At 32.4% G+C, this 24163-nt stretch overlaps 1 protein-coding gene across 2 annotated transcripts in view; it reads right to left on the reverse strand.

Annotated features, from left to right (window-relative positions):
• The window catches only part of LOC137923711 (uncharacterized), a 138143-nt gene that overhangs the window by 39937 nt on the left and 74043 nt on the right, over positions 1–24163 (reverse strand). For both annotated transcript variants that reach the window (XM_068766959.1, XM_068766958.1), the window contains exons 2-4: positions 20430–20565; positions 19466–19643; positions 227–613 (exon numbers count right to left, since the gene is read on the reverse strand). In XM_068766959.1, coding sequence (XP_068623060.1) covers positions 227–613; positions 19466–19643; positions 20430–20565 — 701 coding nt within the window. The remainder of the gene's footprint in view (positions 1–226; positions 614–19465; positions 19644–20429; positions 20566–24163) is intronic.

Here is a 24163-nt window from a genome sequence, read left to right on the forward strand (position 1 = left end):
GAGAACGCGAACCAACAAGCAATAGGATGTCTGACTCTGGATGCAGGCTGCTTCCAACCGGTCCTGTTGTAAATTTATGGGCGGGGCTTTTGTCCAGTTTGGCAGAAATGATTATTCAGCAATATATATATATATATATATATATATATATATGTATGTATATATATGATTTAACTACTAGAAGCCATAAATCTTATTTCAATTTTACTTTATATACAATACTGACCTCAACATCATCCGAATAAAGTGGAGAATTTTTAAACACATCTTTCTTCACAACAGCCACGTAAGGACCCTGAACTCCTCCGATAAACTTCTCACAATTGAAGAAAAGCGCATCCTTCTTCACCATGCCTTCTTCAACACCGAGAAAAGTTGGATTCATGTCCACATTACAAGATGGGGCGACGAGGGTGTAGTCCCAGAAAGACCAGGCTCCATACTGATGTAAGAGTAGAGTTGTGGCAACATCGTCAGCGAAGACCCCTGTGAGTTTAGAAGCAGCTGGGAAGAAACCAATCATTCGCTTTCCAGTCCCAGTATTCTCTTGAAGTCGCAGCTCTAAATTGTTCAAGTCTATAAAACCTTCTTTTGATTCGGAAATCTTGATTATCTGAAAAAAAAATAACAATTATGTTATATGCCATTTATTACGCGAATATTGGAAAATGATAAGACTGTTCTGTGATAGTTTGTACTATAGTACGTCATACTTTTTTTGTAACCACTTTTTAAATTAGTATTCATGTTGGCAACACTTTGATGGCATGTTCAAACCTTATCGGTGAATCTTTTATGCGGTTTATCGTCGCTAATATCAAGTGAATGGTTTTGACTTTTAATTTTGGATTCTCATATTAATTCTAAAGAAGTCTTTAAAACGAAATAGGTTTTTTATTGTGGACGAAAATAGTCTTATGAGAACGTTATTCTACAACACGATAAGTCACCTGTTTGTGACCGCCGACAGGTGACTACATTGTTTCGCTTTGCTCAATAATGACACTAGTTAGAGCGATTTTCAAACGAAAACCTCTAGCATTTGCATATTAAAATCTCGCTACAAAATAAGACGAAAGGTATACGAAATTTTATGTTGCCCAACTGATACCTATCGTTTAAATAACTTTTGACATTTAACTAAATTTTAAATTTATTAAATAAAATATTGAATATATGTTATATACTTTCGCAAGCCATTTTAAAATAAAAAAAAAATGTTTTTCACAATCATAAATATACTCATTTGTTTATACTTTATTTTAAATTAAAATTATCATCTAAAAGAAAATGTAACAAAAAATGATGTTACCAAAACAATATATGCAGAGGTGGTGCAAGAGGCAGCTAATTTATTTATTTACTGTCAAGGCAATTTATTTATTTAATAATAAATGGCGATTACTGGTAAACATAAGCTTTCTATTAAATACACTACTAAATGATTTGATTTATCCAATACAATCATGACACATCTTTCGTTTTCAATCACCAATAAATTCATCTGCCTGTGTTTAGCACAATCAGGTATTATTATTTACTGTATGCAAAAAAGTTTTAAATTTAAATTAATAAATGTCGTGTCTTTCGCGAGTACATAGCAACTAATTTTAATTTATATTTATATAATCTTCAGCACAATAGCTATTATATTATTACCTATGTATGCATAACACGTATAGATACTTTTTTAATATTTCAACACGTCGTCGGTACGGTGTTCCCGCAAACTATCTTATCAGATTGCGAACGACCAAAATAGTAACTGTCTATGACGGCTGTCCCGCCTTTTGGAAATGGTAGGTTATCAACCTCATGTCCAAAGTCTATTTAAGCCAGTGTTTCTCAATTTGGGGTCGATACCCCACAGCGAGCAATTTGATAGTTAAGAGGGACAATTTGAAAGTAGACTCGACACTAGTAACGAGTAACCTTTTCAATATTAAAACATATATATGTTACATAGAGGACGTATTTAATGGAATCAGGCGTTACTTTGCGGAAGTCCATCCTAAGTAAGAAAAGGACCAATATTTAGCCACTTCCGCACATGCAGTGGTAGTCGTGCAACAAAGTGCACCACCCGCCAGCCCGCTGATAAATGCGTATGCGGCAAACAACAACCGTCACCGCCAAATTACTCAACACGTGTTTCACCCCTCCACGGGGCATCTTCATTAGTTATGTTACACCGATTAGTGCCAAACACAGAGTCTTGACTTGACATAACTTTTATTACTTATAGAGCACGTAAGAATTTTAAAAAGACTACCCCACCATAGCCTTTTTAAAATTCTTAAATTTCAATGGTACTTAAAATGAGAAACACTGGTCTAGTCTGGAAAAAAGCCGTAAAACGACTAAGACAGGAATTAAAACCACTGTATTCCAAAATTTTCAGATAATTCAATTCATGTTCATAATCTATAAATGTACATTAAAATGCGAAACAATGCCATTTGAATTATAGCTATGTAAAAATTAAGGTCCTGGAGAAGAGACCACGGTGTGGCAAGCGCAACATATATCGGCCTCAGTGGACAGATGCAGGTGGTATATAAATTTAGCAGTGAATGTTTATGTAATAAATATTATTAATAATTATTGCAAAAGCTACGCAAAAATATCTCTTTCCGCTTAACCTATATTATATGCCAAAATTTATATTTGGTCAGAACGCCCGAAGCTTGAATACTACTTGACTAACATAGCTATCACTTTAGAAAGCGATAGCGCTGGGACAAGAAATAGTGGAAGAAACTCCAACCAAGCTTTTGTCTAGAACGAACGGGGGTTGGCGACCCTTGTGACAAACGATCCGACTTCGACTCCAACGAAACCTTTTGGTTGTAAGATACCTGCTTTACGATCGCGTCTAAGGAAACGGCTGATACTCCAAGTCTCGCCGTGAGTACGAGTATATCTCTCTGTGTTTGGCACTAATCCATGTAACATAACTCCTGAAAATGCCCCGTGGAGGGGTGAAACACATGTTATTACATATAACACGCATTATTTGCCGCATACGTATTTATCAGCGGGCTGGTGGGCGGTGCACTTTATTGCACGACTACCACTGCATGTGCGGAAGTGGCTAAATATTGGTCCTTTTCTTACTTAGGATGGACTTCCGCGAGGTAACGCCTGATTCCATTAAATATACGAGTATATCTAACACACGGTACAGCAGTTTCACTGGCACTATAGTTAAAACACGTTGAGAACAAAATGACAACATGTAATTATAAACTGGAATTAAACGTGACATACTATGTTCCGTCACTCCAAATGCAAAGTTTATTTGCTTGTTCTCCGGGCTGCAAGTCGGTCAAGGTCCAACAAGCACTTGAGGTTGCACTCGAGGAGGATTTAAATCCTAATAAGGAGGGCGCTGTCTAAGTGTGGGTTATAAGTATCGGCTTGCAAAATTATTTTATTCGAGGCATTCCTGATACGATCTTTCCTGTCCCCGAGTATTTTTAACTTTATTTATTACTCTAAAAATGTTTGTTTTTTTTTACAAGAGAAGTCACAGTTCATCCGGATAAGTACCACATACCAAATTAATCATGAATTACATATTTGTATGTATTTGTGGAAGGTTTTTTGTGGCGACCATGAACCTGTAGACGCGGGTTGGGTAGACACTAGCTAGACGGATGACACAGCCATGGGAACTCCCTAGATACAGGCAGCGTAAGACTTTGGGGAAAGTCCTATACTTAGCGGTTGCCGTTTATCGACTGATATAATGATGATGATCAACGGAAGACAACTATTAAGTTTAATGTGTTTATCATTTTTAATGTAAATAATAAATACTATTGGAATAGAGATTGTATATATGCCTAATTAACAACAACAATACAGCGAAATAATAAATTACATTATCTTATTTCAGCCGAAGGACATTCACTACTAGACATAGACCTCCACCATAGATTATCAATGAGATCGGTGGGACAGTGAGTTTCTATTTTGTTGAATCGTTAAATAGATAAAAATATAATTTTTAAAAATAGAACACTGAACCGATTTTTTTTTTCATATTGGGGTTATTTTTACCATATATCTTATCAAAGAGTAAAAAAAATAAAATTTTCGACTTAATGCTTTACAATGCTAACGAGATATAACGGATCTATGTCTATTAAACATCGTGAAGCCTTGCTACGAGTAACGCTGACTTCGCGGAATTATAAAGCGTGTTTATTGTTCGATCTTGGATACAGTATGATTAGACATACGTGCAAAAGCTAGGGTAAATAAATAGTTCATATCCTGACAAATTTATATGGTACATCAGTGGCGTAGCTATGGTATTTGGGGCCTGGGGCAGATTGGGGCTTGGTGCCCCCCTCCCCTCCTATAGAGTCTAAATAATTTCAAAATTCAGAAGAAAATGTAGTTAATATATATATATATAAATATATATATATATATATATATATATATATATATATTGTTCAAAATAAAAATAAATATATAAAAAATAACATTAGATCTTAATAAAATTTATTGGGAAAATTTAAAAACGAACATTCCTCGCTTTTTGGCCTGCAGTCATTAATCACATTTTCAAAATCAATAGTGTCGACTAGTTCATGTTCATGGCTTAAACACTGTATATTATAATTTGTAACCGTTTATTTTTGATTAATGTTCATATTATTTAACAACTTTTTTAGCATAAAAATAGTAAAATTCGATATTCTTTTTGTTATTTACTTTAATTTATGGTTTTCATTTTTCTTTTAACATTTCATTATTCATCATTCAAAAAAAAAATTCAAAAAAATTATTTTCAACTTTGGTGCCCCCCCAACTTGTGGTGCCTGGTGCGGCCGCCCCGTTGCCACCCCCTAGCTACGCCACTGTGGTACATCCTATCCAAAAATTAATGGTTTCATAAATAATTAATATTTAATGATAACATAGTAACAATAATGGTTTCGAAGTTCAGATTACTATATATTAAAATCAATAATTGTTTACTATCTAACGTAACCAGTTTATACAGGTTGATTTGAAACAGATGTAAAAGCCTTCAAATCATTTTATACATTTATGTAAATTATGAGTATTTACATTGTAAACATAATGTAACTATCACCAAACAACTTGTATATATAAAACTATAGCTTTGTTTCTTTATTCATAAAAGGTTGTTGTGATAAAATCTATATATAAAACCGAACTCTCCTGAATTTACTAATCAACAGTTATGTTAGTATCGGTTATGTTCAAATTAATACGTCATCATAGATTAAAATTATTTTTTTTTATTTAACAAACTACATTTGGTCCTTTCATTTATATGAGCTGATAGACGCTCACTACAAAGCATAGGACACTTCCAAAGATCGCCACAATGGCCGCCCTAATCCTTATTATGTAATCCCTGTATACTAATTACTGTAAAGAGGTCTAGATTAAGTACACCCATTGCTATGCCATCTCAAACTTGATGACTTACATGCATCTATCAATCTTTGAATCTGTTATTTACATTTACAATGTAAATGTTAATATGGTGGAAAGTAAATATTTAAAAAAAATTCTTCAGTAAGTTTTTATATTAAGCGATTTTTTTAAATAAGTTTTATAGTTAAATTGTATTACATACTAATCCATAACTATTATAGCCTTTAAGTAAATTTTGTTACTAACTTACTTATATTCTATGGACTCACTAGATACTGAAATAATATTTATTATCATTATTATTAAATATTTAATATATACTCGATCTTATTTTCGACACACATAGGCTTCAGGGAAGGGATACAAATGTCTTATGACACCTCTCTTATGTCGTTTTCATGTTAGTCTTTTATTATTTGCGAGTATATGGAGAATATTGTACAATGGATATTTTTAACGAAAAAAAATATTCAAGCATAAATTATTTAGTGTATATATTTATAATCTGGACACTTTGTACTAGTATTAATTTTTTCATGTGTCATTAATATCTAATAAAACTTTACCTACTTTTTGCCTATATTATTGTACTAATTAAAACTATGATTTAAATATTTAATAACGTTTACCAATAGTATCTATTGTACTGTATACGTTTTGAAACTGAAAGTTTTAATTATATTAGCATAAATAAATACAAAACGTACATGTATTCAACAAAATATATAAACAAACACAGTGTTTTTTGTTGCCCCGTCGCGCGTGGGTGTAGTAAGATAAGTCACGTTCAACCCTTTGTATAAGCTTTGCATTCGATTGCTTCTAACATATGATACTTAAAATCACAATTTATGTAAGTTAAGTCAATTACTTTTATCATCATCATCATTAGAGCTGTAGAACGTTCAATTCTAAAAATAATCCTCGCCTATGGATTTCCGGAGTTAAGGATAAACAAAAATTTTTTTTTAATTTGTCAAGAACAATGACTAAAATTCATGAAGCGACAATTAACCGTGTTTACTTTTTTATCGCAATCAATTAATACTAAATTAATTACATAGTAAATATAAATAAATACTGTTTAAAACCAATCGATTAACGTACAATAAAAATAATAGTTGCCTTCAGCCGCTTTATTTATTTAGAACTTTATTCTATTATTTTTAAACGGTTTTATTTAGTTCAACCCGTACAGAATTTATTTGGGTCAAAATTAGAAATTGAAATTTAAGGACCTTCCCGTTGTCAGATTGATCTGAAATTTTGTATACACATTTAATTTAGATGACAATACAATATAATAAAATCAATAACATTATAAATCTAAAATGGCCGCCGCTACAAAATGGCGGATTACATATTTTTCCTTAACCCCCTCATTATGGGTATCAAATGAAATGGCTACACTAGTAAAACACGATGATTATGTCAAAATTTAAAATTCAAGATGAACGCCGTTCCAATATGGCGGACTAGGTACATATTTTTCCACAACCACCACAATATGGGTATCAAAAAACCGTTTAACTTAAAAGTTTTTTTAAATGTATTTATTATTGTTTACTATATTGTTTTAATTCCGAAATCACGGTGGCATGTCCATAACAATTTCTTGAACAATGTGTAACGGTAAACTTAAAGGTATTATCTACTAGGGTGGTGCAGAGATAAATTTATTCAGGAAGGTGAAATAATTGAAAACCTTACTCGAGAAAGAAAAAAGTCTTCATTTCCTGTCGACTTACCGATTCCAATAATTTGTAAATGACGTCACGTTATCCCCTTTGTAAATAGGTAATCATACCAAGTTTTAAAAAAAATACATTATATTACGTAATATTTCCACCAGTCCCCTTGACACAACAGGCCACGCAATTTTATTATATTTAATTCTTCATCAACGTACAACGTATTCTTAATATTAATTTCTTCGATATTTATTTGTCCTTCGCAATATAAATATTCTCCTGAACTATCTAAATTATTGTGACAATTTTAATTAAAAGATCAATAGGCAAGTCGCAATACGCTGCCCTGCGTTCGACTGGTGTTATGAAAGTAAATCATTTTGTTGTTGCAAATAAACTGTTTCTAATATCCTGTGAATGAACTTTGGATTAAGATCATACGTTGTATGTAGTAAAGTTCGAATTCCAGCAAATGCGCACCAAATATTCAAAAGATATATGAAATCACTTTAATCTCTACTGAGCTGGCGTAACGGCTCGTAATAAAGTTGATAAAACAAAAATTATTAAAGCTACGAATATATTTTTTTTTCGGTCTGTGTATATACTATCGGCTTTTTGGTACAAACTGATTATGCGGGATTACAAGCGCATAACCAAATTCATTTACGCACGAAAAAAATCCCGAGATACCTCCGTTCAACTTACCAGACCTTCTCAAGAAAAAATCTACGGCAGAATCTTTGGATGAGTTTGCTCCGCACATTGTCCTAAACCTCAAGGTATTTAACGGTCTGTAGCGCTTGGGCAGCGACTTGAAATAATATAATGTACCAATCAATGTATAATTAAGTAGAACTTACTAGTTGTATTATTTATATGTATACATTTTACTTGTATTTACTTATAAGAAAAATTGTAAATAATGATAAAGCGCTGTCTTGACTCGTAGCTGGGAGAAGAAAGATCCGTATTAAAAAACGGCAATCCTCCCCCAACTGTCTGCGTTTAGTAAAAGCGAAAACATTTAAAAAAAACACTAGCGGTAATAATTAGAAATAATAATAAAAAAAAACATCTCGGCCGCTACGATACTTTACATCACATATAACATAATCGAATTGGTTAAAGTGATAGAATGGTGAATGATCTAGTGTCAAGGTAATAAGTCAAAACTAGTGGTTAGTTTAGTCACGCTAGTGGTTAGTCACGCGTTATCTATCCTTTTTCTTTGCTTAATATTTTTAGTTGTCGTTTTATGTCTTACTTACAAAGTAACTTAATAATCTATTATTATACTCAAAATTATAAGAAATATAATTTAGACAGGTAATAGTTACATTAAGGTTAGAAAGCTACGAAACTATATGTTTATAATTTCGAAATGATTATTTGTTATTGCAGTGGTAGCATAGCGGTAGAGTATTGAGACTTTTGCGATCATAATTTTATATAATTCACGCGTTGTGCATTAATTACATAGGATCGCCACTGCTTACAAAAAAGTTTCCAGACTCTCGGCGCATCCTAATACCACACCGCGATGGACAACTTGCCTACAAAGCGTGGCGATTATGGTATATCCCCCAATAAATCTTTGGGAGAGACCTATTCCTTGCAGTGGTTGTCTATGGGCTAAAATGACGACGACGAAGTTATTATTCCAAATCTCTTGTTAAAATTACCGTTAAAAGAGTTAAAAAAAGCCTAGACAGTGTTAAAAACAATCACAGAAAATAAATAGATAATTAATAAACAGTGACTTGTCTATCCTATTGTAATAAGCGGTTTCTGTATTTACGTGCATTGTAACTGATAATGAGCAAATAGGAATTTGCCGATCGTAACTCTGTAATACGTACTCAAACGCATAGGGTTTGTACTGTACTTATTTAAATTATATTATAAAATATAAATTAAAAAACTACACTGGCGGTCATTTTTCAATGCAATAACTTGAACAGTGATTCTCATAATATCATAAATAAAGCCTTTATACATAATTCATTCATCACTTACCTAAATCGATAAGTAAAGATCTTAACTTTTTTTTCACGATTCAGCGGCCACAATGAGATAAATATTAAACCAAATAGCGTTATAGAAGCTCACTGTTATATATACTTAAATAGTCTGAAGTTATTTTGAGTACTGTTAAAAAGGTAAAATATAAACGTAATGTTATTTCTGAATGTTTACACTATTGGAATTTAAGCGCTGAATTGCTGGATTTGAACTCGATTTTGCTCTAAAAACATGTTCGTTTATTCATTATTATTTCCGTCTCTTTTTGTGAGTAGTATAAATATTATATAATTTACTCAATGTGCGTCCACTGGGTAATGAAACCACAACCTCGTTATTCACGGTCCCTCACCAGTAGGGTATTTAAGAGGAGGTCGAAATTCCGATTAAAATTTATTTAGCAATACTTTAAAGTATAAACCATATTGTTTTAACGAACCACGGAGGTGATTTGTTTGCAATAATATTACGCAAGTTATATTCACGTAAAGTAGATGGCAATAATTATGAGAATAATTTAAGATATGTCTACGATTTTTTTTTAATGTACATCAATAAAAACAAAGTTCTTAAATATTTAATGGAATCAGGCGTTACCTTGCGAAAGTCCATCCTAAGTAAGAAAAGGACCAATATTTAGCCACTTCCGTACATGCAGTGGTAGTCGTGCAACAAAGTGCACCGCCCGCCAGCCCAGTGATAAATGCGTATGCGGCAAACAATGCGAATTACACAACTGCCACCGTTAAACCACTCAACACGTGTGTCACTCCTCCACGGGGCATCTTCAGGAGTTATGTTACACCGATTAGTGCCAAACACAGAGATAGAGGACGACTACATGTGCGGAAGTGGCTAAATATTGGTCCTTTTCTTACTAAACAGAGTTCTTGTTAAAAAAAAATATATATTTAATATGAGTCATCGGTAATGATGTTGACAACCCTAACGTACATGTAATAAAGCAACTGTTATTACGACCTTGAGTTTACATAATAGGTGCGATAGTTATGCACACTGGCAGTTATCGAAGGACACGACCGCCACGACGCGTCCACTTGCGACGTTAAAACCAATCCGTGCATTAGCACGTACGATCACAAAATAATGGCGTTCACATATTTCACTTAGGTATCATAGGTCAGTTCTGATTTTATTTATTACTAACTGATCTCGCAAACGTTGTTTTGCAAAAAAAAAAATAAAGTTTTTAATTAACAAATAAAAAATAAGGGTTAATCGTAGAGGGGTGAAAATTTAGGGTTGTATGTATTTTGGTATGCTGTATCATAATAAAATAAAAACCAAAAAATTTGTTAAAAAAAAAAGAATAGCGGTGGACCACCCTTATCACTTAGGGGTATGGAAAATAGATAGTAGCCGATTCTCATATCTACTGAATACGCATATAAAATTTGGTAAAAATCCGTCGAGCCGTTTCAGAGGAGTTCAAGTTCGAAAACCGTGACACGAGAATTTTATATATTAGATTATTTTAAAAATTTACATGTGGTAGTGTATATATATATTTATTTATACATAAAAAGACTGTCATATTAAAATACAATGTCGTAGGAAGTCCCCGACTGGATTTCTAATAGGACAAGTTAAGTTGCGTGCATCCAGTGTCTTCCCGATCTTACCAAGGTCCTTTATCGACCTTATGGATGTGAGTCTCACTCTGCGTTTGCCGGTCTGTGGTATCCAGAACCTTAAACTCCTAGCAGCCATTTATTCTGGCCGCTGTACATCCTGCGCACGGACTGCTTAATTTTCCTACCCGCAAGGCAATGTCGATTACTTTTATTTAAGAATCTCGTTGAGAAATCACTCATATAATTCATTATAACAATGTGTTCGGTACATTAGTACTAAACATTTTACTAAATTAATTTTGATCAGAATTCCGTTTATCTTCCATTAAAAACCCTATTGTTTATGGACCGCAAACTCGATAGTTACGTATCGAGGTTGCGGTTCCAGTTCCCAGAAGACACGCACTGACAGACGGTAGTATAATCCACATATTATACTACCGTCTGTCATACAGACTTTGTACTGTTTTCAGCCCATCGCATTCCAATAGAAACAACAGATTAATATAACATATTTCAGAACGATCACTTTATTCAGGGCGATTGGATTTTAGGTTTAAAAGCTTTAAAACTTATTGCTGTCAAACGAGCTAAATATTCGCTCACTTAGAGCACACCTATTTATAATTAACCAGTATTACCTCTAAACAAATCACAGATGGAGTCTATCTCTAATCATATTAAAGAAACGAACATGTTCTTAAACCAAAAATCAAGTTTAAAAAATACAGATATCCGCACTCGTTGCACGACGTTACAAATATTTTTTTTAATCGTCTAAAATTTTATTAAGGTTCTTGCAAGTTTGTGAAACATGTACATTTTCATTTATTTTTACACACACTTCGTACTAAAATCATAAATGTGATAAATTCATTCCAAATTTAAAAATATACTTTGTTAAAAGAGACATTATTAAAAAAATTTAAGACAGGTTAAGATTCGTATCCCGTTACATTTTCTAGTTATGCCTAATTTATATTCCATGCAAGGGTGTCGTTGTTAGTAAAATCACTAGACTAATGAAGAGCGGCTAGGACATCTTAATGAGAAGAACATAAACGTGTTCAAAAGCCCATGTAGCGTTCATTGTTATGCATAAAACGTTTGACATTCAGAACGCCCCATTCGTTTCTAAAATATATGCATGAATGAAGTGTTGGACGTAACAAGAAGCTCTTTACAAATTTATATACATCAAACTGTTATTAAATTTGTTTGGCTTTGAAACACCTTGTTAATATTATAGTAATAACTTACAAACTTTAAACCTTTTCGCATCTACCATATATTATATTTGTTTTTCAAATAAATTACCATAAGTTCCAATTAATTTGTTTAAAAATTGACCAACAACCTAATGAAGACTGTCAAAAGACGCTCTACATAGCTCTATCTACAAATCTACGGCGAAGTTCTAAGACTAGAAGTTAAGGTTCTGTGTTTGAAATGAATAATTTTTTTTTATTTCAGAATCTAGTGAGTCCATAGAATATAAGTAAGTTAGTAACAAAATTCACTTAAAGGCTATGTTATGGATTAGTATGTCATACAATTTAACTATAACACTAATTTTAAAATAGTCGTTTAAGATAAAAACTTACTTAAGATTTATTTATTTTTAATAGTAGTGGTTATTTTGTGAATGGTCACACTTTTGTGTAGGTTTATCCAGTGGTGATAAAATACAATGAATACAACAAAAGATGATGATAGTTTTAATTTAACTATTATTTTACTAAACAAAATATTCCTGTAACGATACATGAAATGTGCGACAGTATTTTAAAATATTAAAAATATAGACAATTTCAGGTATACAGGGACGGCTAGAATTATACTCTTTGTTAAATTCAAAGAGAGGGATTTTAAGAATGCGCCTTTCAGTTGCTTATCTATAAATGAAAGGTGAATAAGTTTGCTAAAAATATTAAGTATTATGTAATTTAATACGAGATACAAATTAGTATATTTATCTAAACACGGAGCCGTCTGAGAAATGTTTGGAAAGCCTTCAAACAGGTGACGTGACTGAAGACGTGGACTAAGTACAGGTTACTGAGGGAGCATAAGATTGCATAGTTCCTTCAGAGAAATTTTAACCTTAAACCAAGTGAATCTGGAAATACTGGCAAAAAACAGCATTCGTCATTAATAAACAACCGTATCGAGTAATTTCTTTATATTTTTTTTTAATTGTCAGTTTATATCACAGAAATTCTTTTTAAACCTGTGGTCTACTATTTAATTTAATATTTATATACAGGGAAGGTATAAAAACTTTTATTTATAAAAACCTTTTTGCTTTACAGATAACGACCAAAACTTCTTTAGATTTACTATTTATATTTTGAGCGCTCGATGGCAGTTTAAATTACGCGGCTAATCCTACATTGTATAATGTATTAAAATATCTCAAGTTCGAACATCTTACTCATCCTGCACATTACTGGCATAAAAACACTACATAAAAAAGGACAGTTAAATCTTATTACCTATTAAAAACATGTTGTTATTACATAAACATACATAATATCCTGAGACATAAATACATACATACCTACCATGGGAATACAGATTTCTGTTTTTTCTGGTGAGTTTTTTCACTTCAAAAAATCTATTTTAGGCAACTTGTTTTTGACATATAATGTCTGTTTTTATTTGTCCATTTTAAGTCATTAAAAATGTAAGTCAAAGACCAGAAAAGCCTAATTTAATTGTAACTATTGTAAAATTGATCTCTCTTACAACCACACGCCTTAACTTATAGTAAAAGCACGAAGGTTCTTTACGTGTCTTGGTCTTAACAGAGCCCAAAAGAAAGTCATGTTTCTCATTGCGGTTTTAGTACAAAGTTTCTATATACAAAGTCCGAAGAAGGCTCATTTGTTGAATCCGCTATTGTGTTCATTCGTATTTTAATATGTTACCAATATATTATACAATCTTTGTATATATTATTAAGTGCAGTATTTATCTTAACTTACAAATATACATTGGACTACTGGAAATTTTGCTTTTATGTTGAAGTTTTTACCGTGTAAGAAGAAATTATATTAAACACGTGAGGTTTATTGATTTTAACCCTTTCACGACCACGGGGACGCCGGTGTCCCAAGCAAAAATCATGTATTAATTAAATATTTACGTAACCATTGTAAATTATTTTTTTGTTTTAACATTTCGGAAAGTACCTTTTTATGATTTTTTACTGGAAATTCATGATAACTAACACCGTTTATTGTCTATCGTCACCGGAACGTTAGAGTTCTTTTGGCGCGAATGATCTGCTATTTGGAATAAATAATTGATATTGTAAAAGTGCTTTTCAAATTTTTACAGTGTCAAATTATCATTACCTGGTAAGTAAATTGTTATTCTAAATATTCAGTAGTAATGTGTTTATGTTGTATTCTGTGATAAATCGTTATAAAGATTATGGGACAGGGATGTCCCTGTCGGCGTAAAGGGATACTTTTTATACGGAATTTCTTAACTTTTGGCTTGGTGATATACCAAAATGCAATCATTTTCTTATTGATATTTTTCGCAAAATATATTTCGTAAGGGACGTGAAGTTTTTGAACTTCGAAAAAATAAAATTGTTCAAATTTTTGTGGGTGACAATAGCGATGAGGTAGATGACTTAGCGCTTGATGACGAAGACCAAAGACTTCTAGTACAGGATGATGACCAAGGGGTATTTGGTGTCGAGGTGGAAGAAACGACGACTCTTCAACGGCAAGAATCACCTGAACCTTCAACATCTCAAAAAAACAATCCATCTAATCAGTAACCAATCATCTAACAACAGGAATTGTTTCGCCGAGTACCACAAATAACTTGCTCTATTATATTTATATTATTCATAAACAAGTAAAAAAAGTACACTACGTAACAAATGTACATTATTTACAACAAAATAGACTTACCAATACGAAAACCAAAATTTACATGTTTAAGTAGAATGTAACCCTTAGCGACCATAGGGACATATTTGTCCCATAAATTTCCAAAAAAATTGTAAAACTTTTTTGAATTATTTGTATAAATTATGTTTTTAGGATGCCTATTAATTCATTACATCTAGCTAAATTGATTAAATAAGGTACCGTAACCTTATGGTCCTGAAAGGGTTAATACATTATTATACATGACATAATACTGATACATATTATGAAATACTGGTTCTAAAGTGTGTAATTATATGTTTTACTCGATTATACACAACGTCCGGTAGCGGGTTTAATTAATGCAAATTTAAATCGCTTCTGGATCAACTATCTACGCAATGAAATAAAGTATATTGACGAAGAAAATATTATAGAGATAATAAAGCTTTTTGTAACAAATTATTGATTATTTTCATACAACTATTTCACAATTCTATTAACTATATTATATCTTGTTATTCAGCGTGGTTCTTGGTACAAGGCTTCCTACAGATCTCTGCTATATAATGTAGGTTAATATAACTCTAAGTCCAGGCGAGATTGCGGCTTCCCATCTTGTTTTCTTCGAAGTCCTCTTATTCCAGTGTCCTCTCTTTTGTACCATGAAGGTACTTATTTGGTCCATTTGACTATATTGCTCTGTACGAGCTCAGTAAACAAATTGACGAATATATAATAGTATCATAAGCAGGTCATCAAAACACGCTATATGCATGACGAAATCTTTGTACGTGGACCATATCCGATAATGGACATCCTACGATTTGAAACGTTGATAATGATAATAACCACGATATACGGTCTAATAAATTTGAATGAAAGTTTCTTTTATGTAAGACTAAAATAGAATAAGTAGATATCGATTTGAAATAAAAAATAATAAAAGTAAATATGCAATTTCAAATAGTCACGTAATGTCACGTAAATGTCATGTAATAATAATGATAATAATATATAATCAACCCTTAAATGCAAAATGATAAAAAACTGCAACATATCACTTTGATTACAATAGTGTACGGTAAATGAATAGTGTTGTATATCTGCAACATACGGTTTTTTTTAATAAATAGGTATAAAAATATCACATTTTTTTTTCTATTGTTCCCTGCATTGTAATGTACTTGTCTGCAAGATCTATATTTTTTTAAACTATAAATAAAAGTCATGCATTTAAGGGTTAACGCATCCAAGGAATCGACCCCGCGATCTGCGATCAAAAGTCAGTCCCCGATCGCAGGACCACCACTGCTCACAACAATAAATAAATAAAAACAAAGCTAAGTTTTTTGATAATCCAAGGAGATGTTATTTTTTCTGGTAAATAAATAACGTTCATGCTTTTCTAACACCGGAACAGTCAACGTACAGACAAATGTCGCAATACAGATTTTTTATATTTATCGACATTGACAAATGCAAGTCACAATGAAAACTGTAATATTTTTTTTAAAAGAACCTTCTACAAAGTATTTGGAAATATAAAAAAGATGAAAGAAATAGGTACAGTCGTTCTAAGTTATGGTTACGAGATGAAAGGATTCATTATAACTTTAAAATAGATTAAATGGCGCAGTAAACGTATTACGTAACCATGTGTATAACTTTTAAAATTGATTACATTCAATTAATTTAGGATACATTTTCGTAACAACCTTTGGTCATATTTCATTACATTTATAACAATGCTTCGTCATTAACACATGTCGATACCGAAGTAATAAACAACGTACTGTTGGGAATGCAATAAAACACTATGTCGCAAATATTTATAGTATGCTAGTAAATATATTACTGGGTAAATTTTTAATTTATATTTTTTATAAACAACGACACTACGACGAAGAGAATTGCGTGTTCAATATTTTTCAGCGTTGCATTTTTAAAAACTTGGATTACTCTTAAAATTTAATTTTACTAGAGATTTGACTTATATAACAATGATACTTCTAGTATAAACGAATTCTCTAAGTACGTATGTTTATTTTTTTTTTACAAAAAAAAATGTACGTTGTATACAGTCTTGTTTTTAATCAGTTAACGCTGTTTTTTTTTTTAAAAAAAAAAGCTAATAGCGCATATATCATCATTTTGATAAAGTGATTTACTCAGCTAGATAGGTTATAATTAAATGTATTAAAGAGGTAAATGCTTTAAAAATGACAGTACAAACTTTAAAATCATTAACACCTATATCCAATCATTATACAAGATAAAGTGTTCTCTCTAAACCCTAAAATCTGCAGCATTAATTTATTTTTTCATTTGTAATACGACAATTCAATAACTTCTAGCAGTAGAAAGTCTGCAAGGACATGCAGTAGGAAATAATGAATTTTAATATTTAGACATCCTAATTTTGCAAACACTTTGTTATTATATTACAGTAACGTTATTTTTTATCTCTAAAACCATTGACTGTTAGACAGGGCGCACATTTCACTAACTGATAGCAAATTAATAATACATTTGACACTTAAGAGCTTAACACTTAAAAGCCTTTACAATCGATCTACATATAACCGAACATCTTGTATATTTATTTCGTCTTATAAATTGACCAGGTTAAAAAAATACTTTAATAACAGAAGCCGGTAGACGCGGCGAGGATAGGTCCTTCACTGGGTTGACCGACGACATAGTTAAGGGCGCTGGATGGTGGTCGTGCCGCTCGTTGGGGGAGGCCTATCCCTTATTAACTTGTTTCATTTATCATTAACAAATTATTTGGAATTGATTTTCATTAAAACTACTACATTATCCAAGACAATACTAATTTTTAACAGACAGAGTTTAAAACGAATTTTCGAAATATACCGTATATTATTATGAATAAAAGGAATTTCAATTTTTTAATTTAAAGTTATTAATGTATATTACAGCCTCATGTAAATAGGTGCAACTGTTCTGTTATAGAAAGGGAAGAAAAATAATTCCTGAAATGTACACTTACTTACGTTCTTAATTCAAAAACGTAAATAATAGACAACATGCCCACGCTTATCAACAATGTATACATCAACAATATTATATAATATGATAAGAAACTTATGCTGTCTGCGTCTAAGAAGATAACAAGGAAAAAACTTTGTTTTTCAATTTAAACTATTGTAATTTTTATTTCACCTCATATATTTTATTTTCCTGTTTTATTTATAAGTTCATTATGAATCAGAGTATCTGATGTTATGATTTTTGCTAGAACTTAAGTAGATATAATGAAAATTGTTTAATCACATATATTAGAGGGACCAGAAAGTAATGTCGCTTTCTTAAATTAAAATCACACGACTACATTTTTAACAAGTTTTTATTTCTAATCAACAATATATTCACCTTCGTTATCTACAACTTTTTTCCATCTAGTGTGCCGTCTTCCAAGTACGTAATTAGCTACCAAATGACAATCAAATATTATCCGATCCCCCTAATATCTTTTGAATTTTTGGTACTAAGATATACAAGTTTTGTCAGAATATTAAACCGATCTTTCTTCACAAAAAAATAAACTTGTGACATGCACTACTACCCAACCAGTGAACACCAAAATACTTATTAAAAATTATTATTGCAGTCAGACACATATTTCATAGAACCCTGTATCACAAAGCGTTAGAATACTTTTAACTAAATAAGTTGAAGTCGGCGAGGTCTCTGTGATTTATGGGATTTAGAAATGCATGAGAACTTCCACGAAAGCTTTTTTATTTCTTACTGCGATTCATACGAAATATTTGACTTTTAACTATTTATACAGGCCAACACGCTACAGGGCAATGACCTCTGTTTATTACTAACAATGATGACTACTGGCATATAAAGAATTATTTTGTAATTTATTGTATAATAAAGGGATTGTTGTTCAGCAATGAAATAAGAAAGAATTCTTACATGAAGACCCAACAAAGCAGTATCAAATCGAAAACAATATTTCGTCTTTAAAAATTGATAATTTTTAAGCCTCAATTTTTTAAAATTACGTGCATAATAAATATAGATAGACACTTGTGATGTACACGTATAAAATACAACACGATCCTTTAGGATAGCGGTGATGTCATCTAGATCGAGTATAAACCTACTTTAGAAAACAATGAAAACAGTAGTACCAATGGGACTTACAGTCCTTTGAGAAACAAATCCAAATGATTAGGAACAAATTAATAATGAAATATACGTTGGAAGTAGAAACGAGTGGTATAGTAGCAAAATCTCTCTAAAACCTGTTAAAGAATGCGAGCTAGTCAAGAACAAACACAGGATATTCTTTAAATGAGCTTTTAAAGCACCATTACTAGGATCATTAAAAATTGGGTTAGTTGGGAAGAAGTCTGGTCGGTAATAGTGAATGCCAACGCACATTGCAAGGAGGCGTCCTTTAATCTACCATGCGGGTCTTAAGCCCCGAGCACCGTATCGGCTCAGGCACTTACTTTACAATACGGTAGACCTGTCACCTTTACGGTAAATCCATAAATGCTGAGAAGTCACGTCTCTATAATGACTTTATTATATATGGAGCATAAACTTTTTAAGAAAATTTTAAAAACATTTACCAATTCACGATATGATTCTTACAGTAATATAACAGAGTATTTTTATTAAATAATTTGGCTAGTAAAAGAGTTGAATTATTAAAATATCTATCTCTACAAACACATCTCTTAGCATATATTGGTTTAACAACATTTTTTTTTCATTTTACATATAGCATAAGCTCTTGTCACAAAAAAATGAGACGATGCAATATATTATTCAACAGCTGTTATAAAATTACCTCTGCATTAAACTCCCTCCAAGGTGCCAATTGCCTCTCCGTTTCCCTCGAAGATACGAAAAGTGCGACCCTCTGAGGTCGCAGAGCACGGAGGAAACGGGGCAAAGAGGCACCCAATACTATGACGTCATCGGAGTTAGCTCCTACCGCGTTTCCAATTATCGCTTTTGACTCTGATCTGTTGACAAAAGATAATAATTGAACTGTAAACTTATACAGGTTAAGGTAAACATATACTTATTACAGCAACAAATCAAGGAAAAATCCTTTTAGCTATTACATAAAATATTTATTACTTTAATCTGTGTTAATCTATACATTAATACAAGAACATAACATAGCTTTGTACTTCATAAATATTGTGAATGTTTTACACACGTTAACAAGCAGGTATTGCAGTTTTTTTATGCATTTGCCTATGTGTTATTTTCTAAATATATAAAAAAAAATATTAAAATTTTATGAAGCTTATTCTTAAAGATCCATTGGGTTAAATGCAGCCGCTGTCGTAAAATATCAATAGGGTCACGCAGACTTTCCACGAAAAATTTCACTGTCAATATTAAGGATTGTTTCAGACAGTTCAAATTAGTTAATTATATAGCGTATAGAACTTGCCATGCTATGTAAAGCTGAGTGTAAATCAAAATCTAACGAATTAGGATCGGAACTAGTTTCAGACTTTACTCCTGTTGAAATCCAAAACGTCCGTTCCTAACCAAACTTGTGTGGATCGAACGTTACGAGTGAGCTGTTATATTCTTGGTAATGGAAGTTTGTGGATCATTTAGGTTCCAGTGTCGAGACAAGGGAGAGGCGTATGTCCAGCAGTGGATGTCCTATGACTGAAATAATAATGATGGTATGTCGTTGTTAAGAGACTTAATTAACTTATCAAGAATCGTATCTCGATACGCTTGTGCCGATGTTTTACTTCGTACAGTCTATCGATGATATTAATTACCTGTATATCTCGCTCTGGCCGGACGTGTAGGAGAGTGCAGTACACCTGGTGGCGTGCGTCGGCAGCACGTCTCGTGCGATGTACTCCTCGATCCACTGAAGAGCTCTGCCGGATCCATTGTAGTCGCAGTACACCACTGTTGAAGAAAGTACACTATTAAAGCGCGCTGTTCAAAAATCACCTTTATATTCATAGAGATCGAGTTCATAATTACAGAGAGACATTTTCCCACTCTATAATATTCTTTTTAATCCGTTCACTCCCTCTTATCTCAAATCAAGGTTGCGATTTTAGAAAAAAAGATCTTTGAGATCATCAGAGAATCGTAAATTAAAAATGCCGGCGCATTATTTTTCGTTTATGGCGAAATCTTTTACCGCACAGGCCGTTCGATTGTGGAATGATTTACCGCTGAATATAAGACTAGTCACTACCTATTTTTAAGAAAATAGTTAAGAACTATTTATTAAAGATATGATAATTTATGCGTTAATTCATTTCTTTTTCCTCCTCTGTTTCTTTTTTCTCTCTGAGGCAAGTGCGATCCTAATCAGTTTGATGTTTTTATTTATTATTGTATTGTATTTATAATATGTATTATGCCGTAATATGCTCTATACATATGTACAAATGTTTGTATATATGTATGTTTTGTACACGTTAACTACCCATTATTTATACTTCTATTGTTTCCATACTATGGATGTCTGTAAGAGATTGCCTCGTGTGATGGAGACCACCCTTTGTATTTTTTTATTATCATGAAAATATTTAAATATATCCTAGCGTGTACAATAAAAATATTTAAAAAACAAACTAATATACATATGTCGAAAATTCGGACTTTTTGTGTAGAGTGTTGTGATTTCAACTCGTGAATAAAATATTTACCACCTTCCAAGATGAATCAATAACTGATCCGTCTTTTAAAGTATCGAATTCTACGTCTTTTACGGCCAAGAGAATCTAATATCGAGTATAGGCTTATATATTTGTATTAAATATTTTCATCGGTATAAATTTAAATTCTTCTATAATGACATTCTTCAGATGATCTAGTCGGATGGCGTAAGGTGCAGGCCGCTTCTAATCGGCATTATTAGAAACCTATAGAGGAAATATGCAGCTGAAATGATGGTAATGACGTTCTTCTACCAACATAAAGCAAATCCGAACGTAGGGCACATTAGGGAAAGCAAAATTATGTTTTTTTTTTGTTTAAATTTTCAGAAATGTCGTAATAGAATTTCAGGAAGCCATTGAACTTAACAAGCGCAACCAAAAGTTGCCAAACAAATGTTGACATCGAATCCGAAAACTTAATCGCAAAAAGTTTGGTCATAACATCGAAACTAAATCACGTTTATCGAATTAAAATACACAGTCACGTGTTTTATCGAGCAGAAATATTGCATGCGTCATTGCTTTTTTATATTATAACTCTAAAAATTATTAAAAAATTTTACATCTGTAATGATATAGTTTTACTGTGAATTTGAATCAGAAATAAGGACATTCGCAGAAGATCGAACGACACGTCCAAAGTGGCAGTGGGCGGGGCACGAGGGGATGGCCGTTGGGACCGAAAGGTTCTCGGGTGGCGACCACAAACTGGTAGACGCGTCGTGGGTTAACCCCACTAGGTAGACCGATGATATGGTTAAGGTGGCAGGAAGTCGCTGGCCTGGAGATCTATGGCTTGCAATAGACTTCTATCGGCTGAAAAGAAAAAGAGAAGACTATTCAGATTTAACATTCGCTCAACGAGCTATGGAAAGGGCTACGCTCGGGATTTCTCTACGACATCGAATCAAAAATGAAGAGATCAGAATTGCCAAGTTTAAAAGGCAGTAGAAAAGTCACGCAGCCTGTGGAACAGAGGGCCACTGGGGTCTTAAAGTTCTGGAATGTCGACCACTCTCCGGCAAGCGCCAAAAACATCGGTGCTTACTTCTGCCTGCTTCTATTGGAAATTGGTACGATTGAATATGTCTTAAATCCAACCACAAGTTGTATAGTTCTATTATTAATATAATTTTTAGTACCGTGTTATAATTTCAAATCGTAACATTTACTTGCACAATAACTCCAACAAAGTTCAAGTAAATTTCCGCAAATTAACAACAGTTGACATTTAATGCAACAGTAAATACAATGTAATTGTCTATACAATTATTTATACAAAAACCGTAATAATTTTCGTAAATTTTATAACGAAAATTTGTTTATATTTTTTTGCAGGAAAAAAAATTTATAGCCTAGCATATTTCGTATTTCATTTGTTACTTTATGTAGACTATGACTTTGTTCTATTTAGAAGAATGTAAATTTAATGATTACATCATTTGGTAGAGAACGAAATCTATATAAACAGCTTAATTTTTAATAACCAGATAGATTAACGTCACGATAAGAACATTATCTAATGTTGCATACTGATAGTGTACTTTTGAATTCAACAATGCTTGATAGGTTACTTGGCAGCTGTGGCCGAGTAGGAGTGTCGGAGTTCGACGAACTTCTATGCCAATGTCAGACAGGTTGGCCATGCATCGAACAAAAAATAACGAATAGCTATCTACGCTGCGATATTATCTGTGTACACCGTTGATGTTAATGTCGATGACAAATAAAAAGGCGGGCTTTTAGCGGCCACGACTATTGGCACAGATAACGTATTGTATTGTTAGTGTTCTGTCAATATGGGTGCGATTTTATGCGCTAGGAAAGTTTAAATTGTTTAAACTTTAAATTAGAATTTGTATATTAACTCTGCTGTTAAATACTCCCAGATGCCTTTTTAAATGTTACAAAAAACTCTCTAAGTTAAGTATTAAAAAAAATATAATTAAAATGTTTTTTTTTTAAGTTTAAAAAAAAAATATTCACTATATATTAATTCCACGAACCATAGGAAATCGTTCTAAACATTCTCTATCATCTTATTACGTCACTCAAAGCCAAAACAACTATAGATTCAATTTGTAATTCAGAAAACAAAATTGTATAGAGGAAGTTGGCAACATATACTGCTATAAATCAGACAGTGCGGAACTTTTCGGTTGAATATCAGAGGGCAACATTCAATAGGACAAGAATATCGCCGTGAACGTTCACGAAAAAGTTTATTTTTACAAATCAACAAATATTTCTTTACTCTCTTGAAAACTATCCAGTTCCAATATTTGAAGATAAAGTGCAAACTACTAAAGTAACATATTCCAAGAGGTTTTACGTAGCCGAGCGCGAAATTTTGTTATGTAAGAATAAAGATATTGATCAAAAACTGAGACCCATTTTCATGCAACACGAGACAACGCTGTAAGCAAAAAAAAGAAAAGAAAAGCTCTAAAGGAATGAATGTGTAGTCAATTTGTCAGCAAAAAGTTTTAATCTTTTCACGCCTATTCCAATCCCCCTGTATAATGTAATAACTCTGAATTATATTACATTTTTTTTGCACAGAGTCACACTGTGTTTGGCACTAATCGGTGTAACATAACTCCTAAAGATGCCCCGTGGAGGGGTGAAACACGTGTTGAGTGGTTTAACGGTGGTTGCCGCATACGCATTTATCAGCGGGCTGGCGGACGGTGTACTTTGTTGCATGACTACCATTGCATGTGCGGAAGTGGCTTAATATTGGTCCTTTTCTTACTTAGGTTGGACTTCCGCAAGGTAACGCCTGATTCCATTAAATGTATTATTTATTATTTTATTATTACTGTGAGCAT

Source organism: Battus philenor, unplaced genomic scaffold (genome assembly GCF_028537555.1).
Source record: "Battus philenor isolate CCGP_79_NKW_IND1 unplaced genomic scaffold, ilBatPhil1.0.hap1 SCAF_22, whole genome shotgun sequence".
NCBI lineage: Eukaryota > Metazoa > Arthropoda > Insecta > Lepidoptera > Papilionidae > Battus > Battus philenor.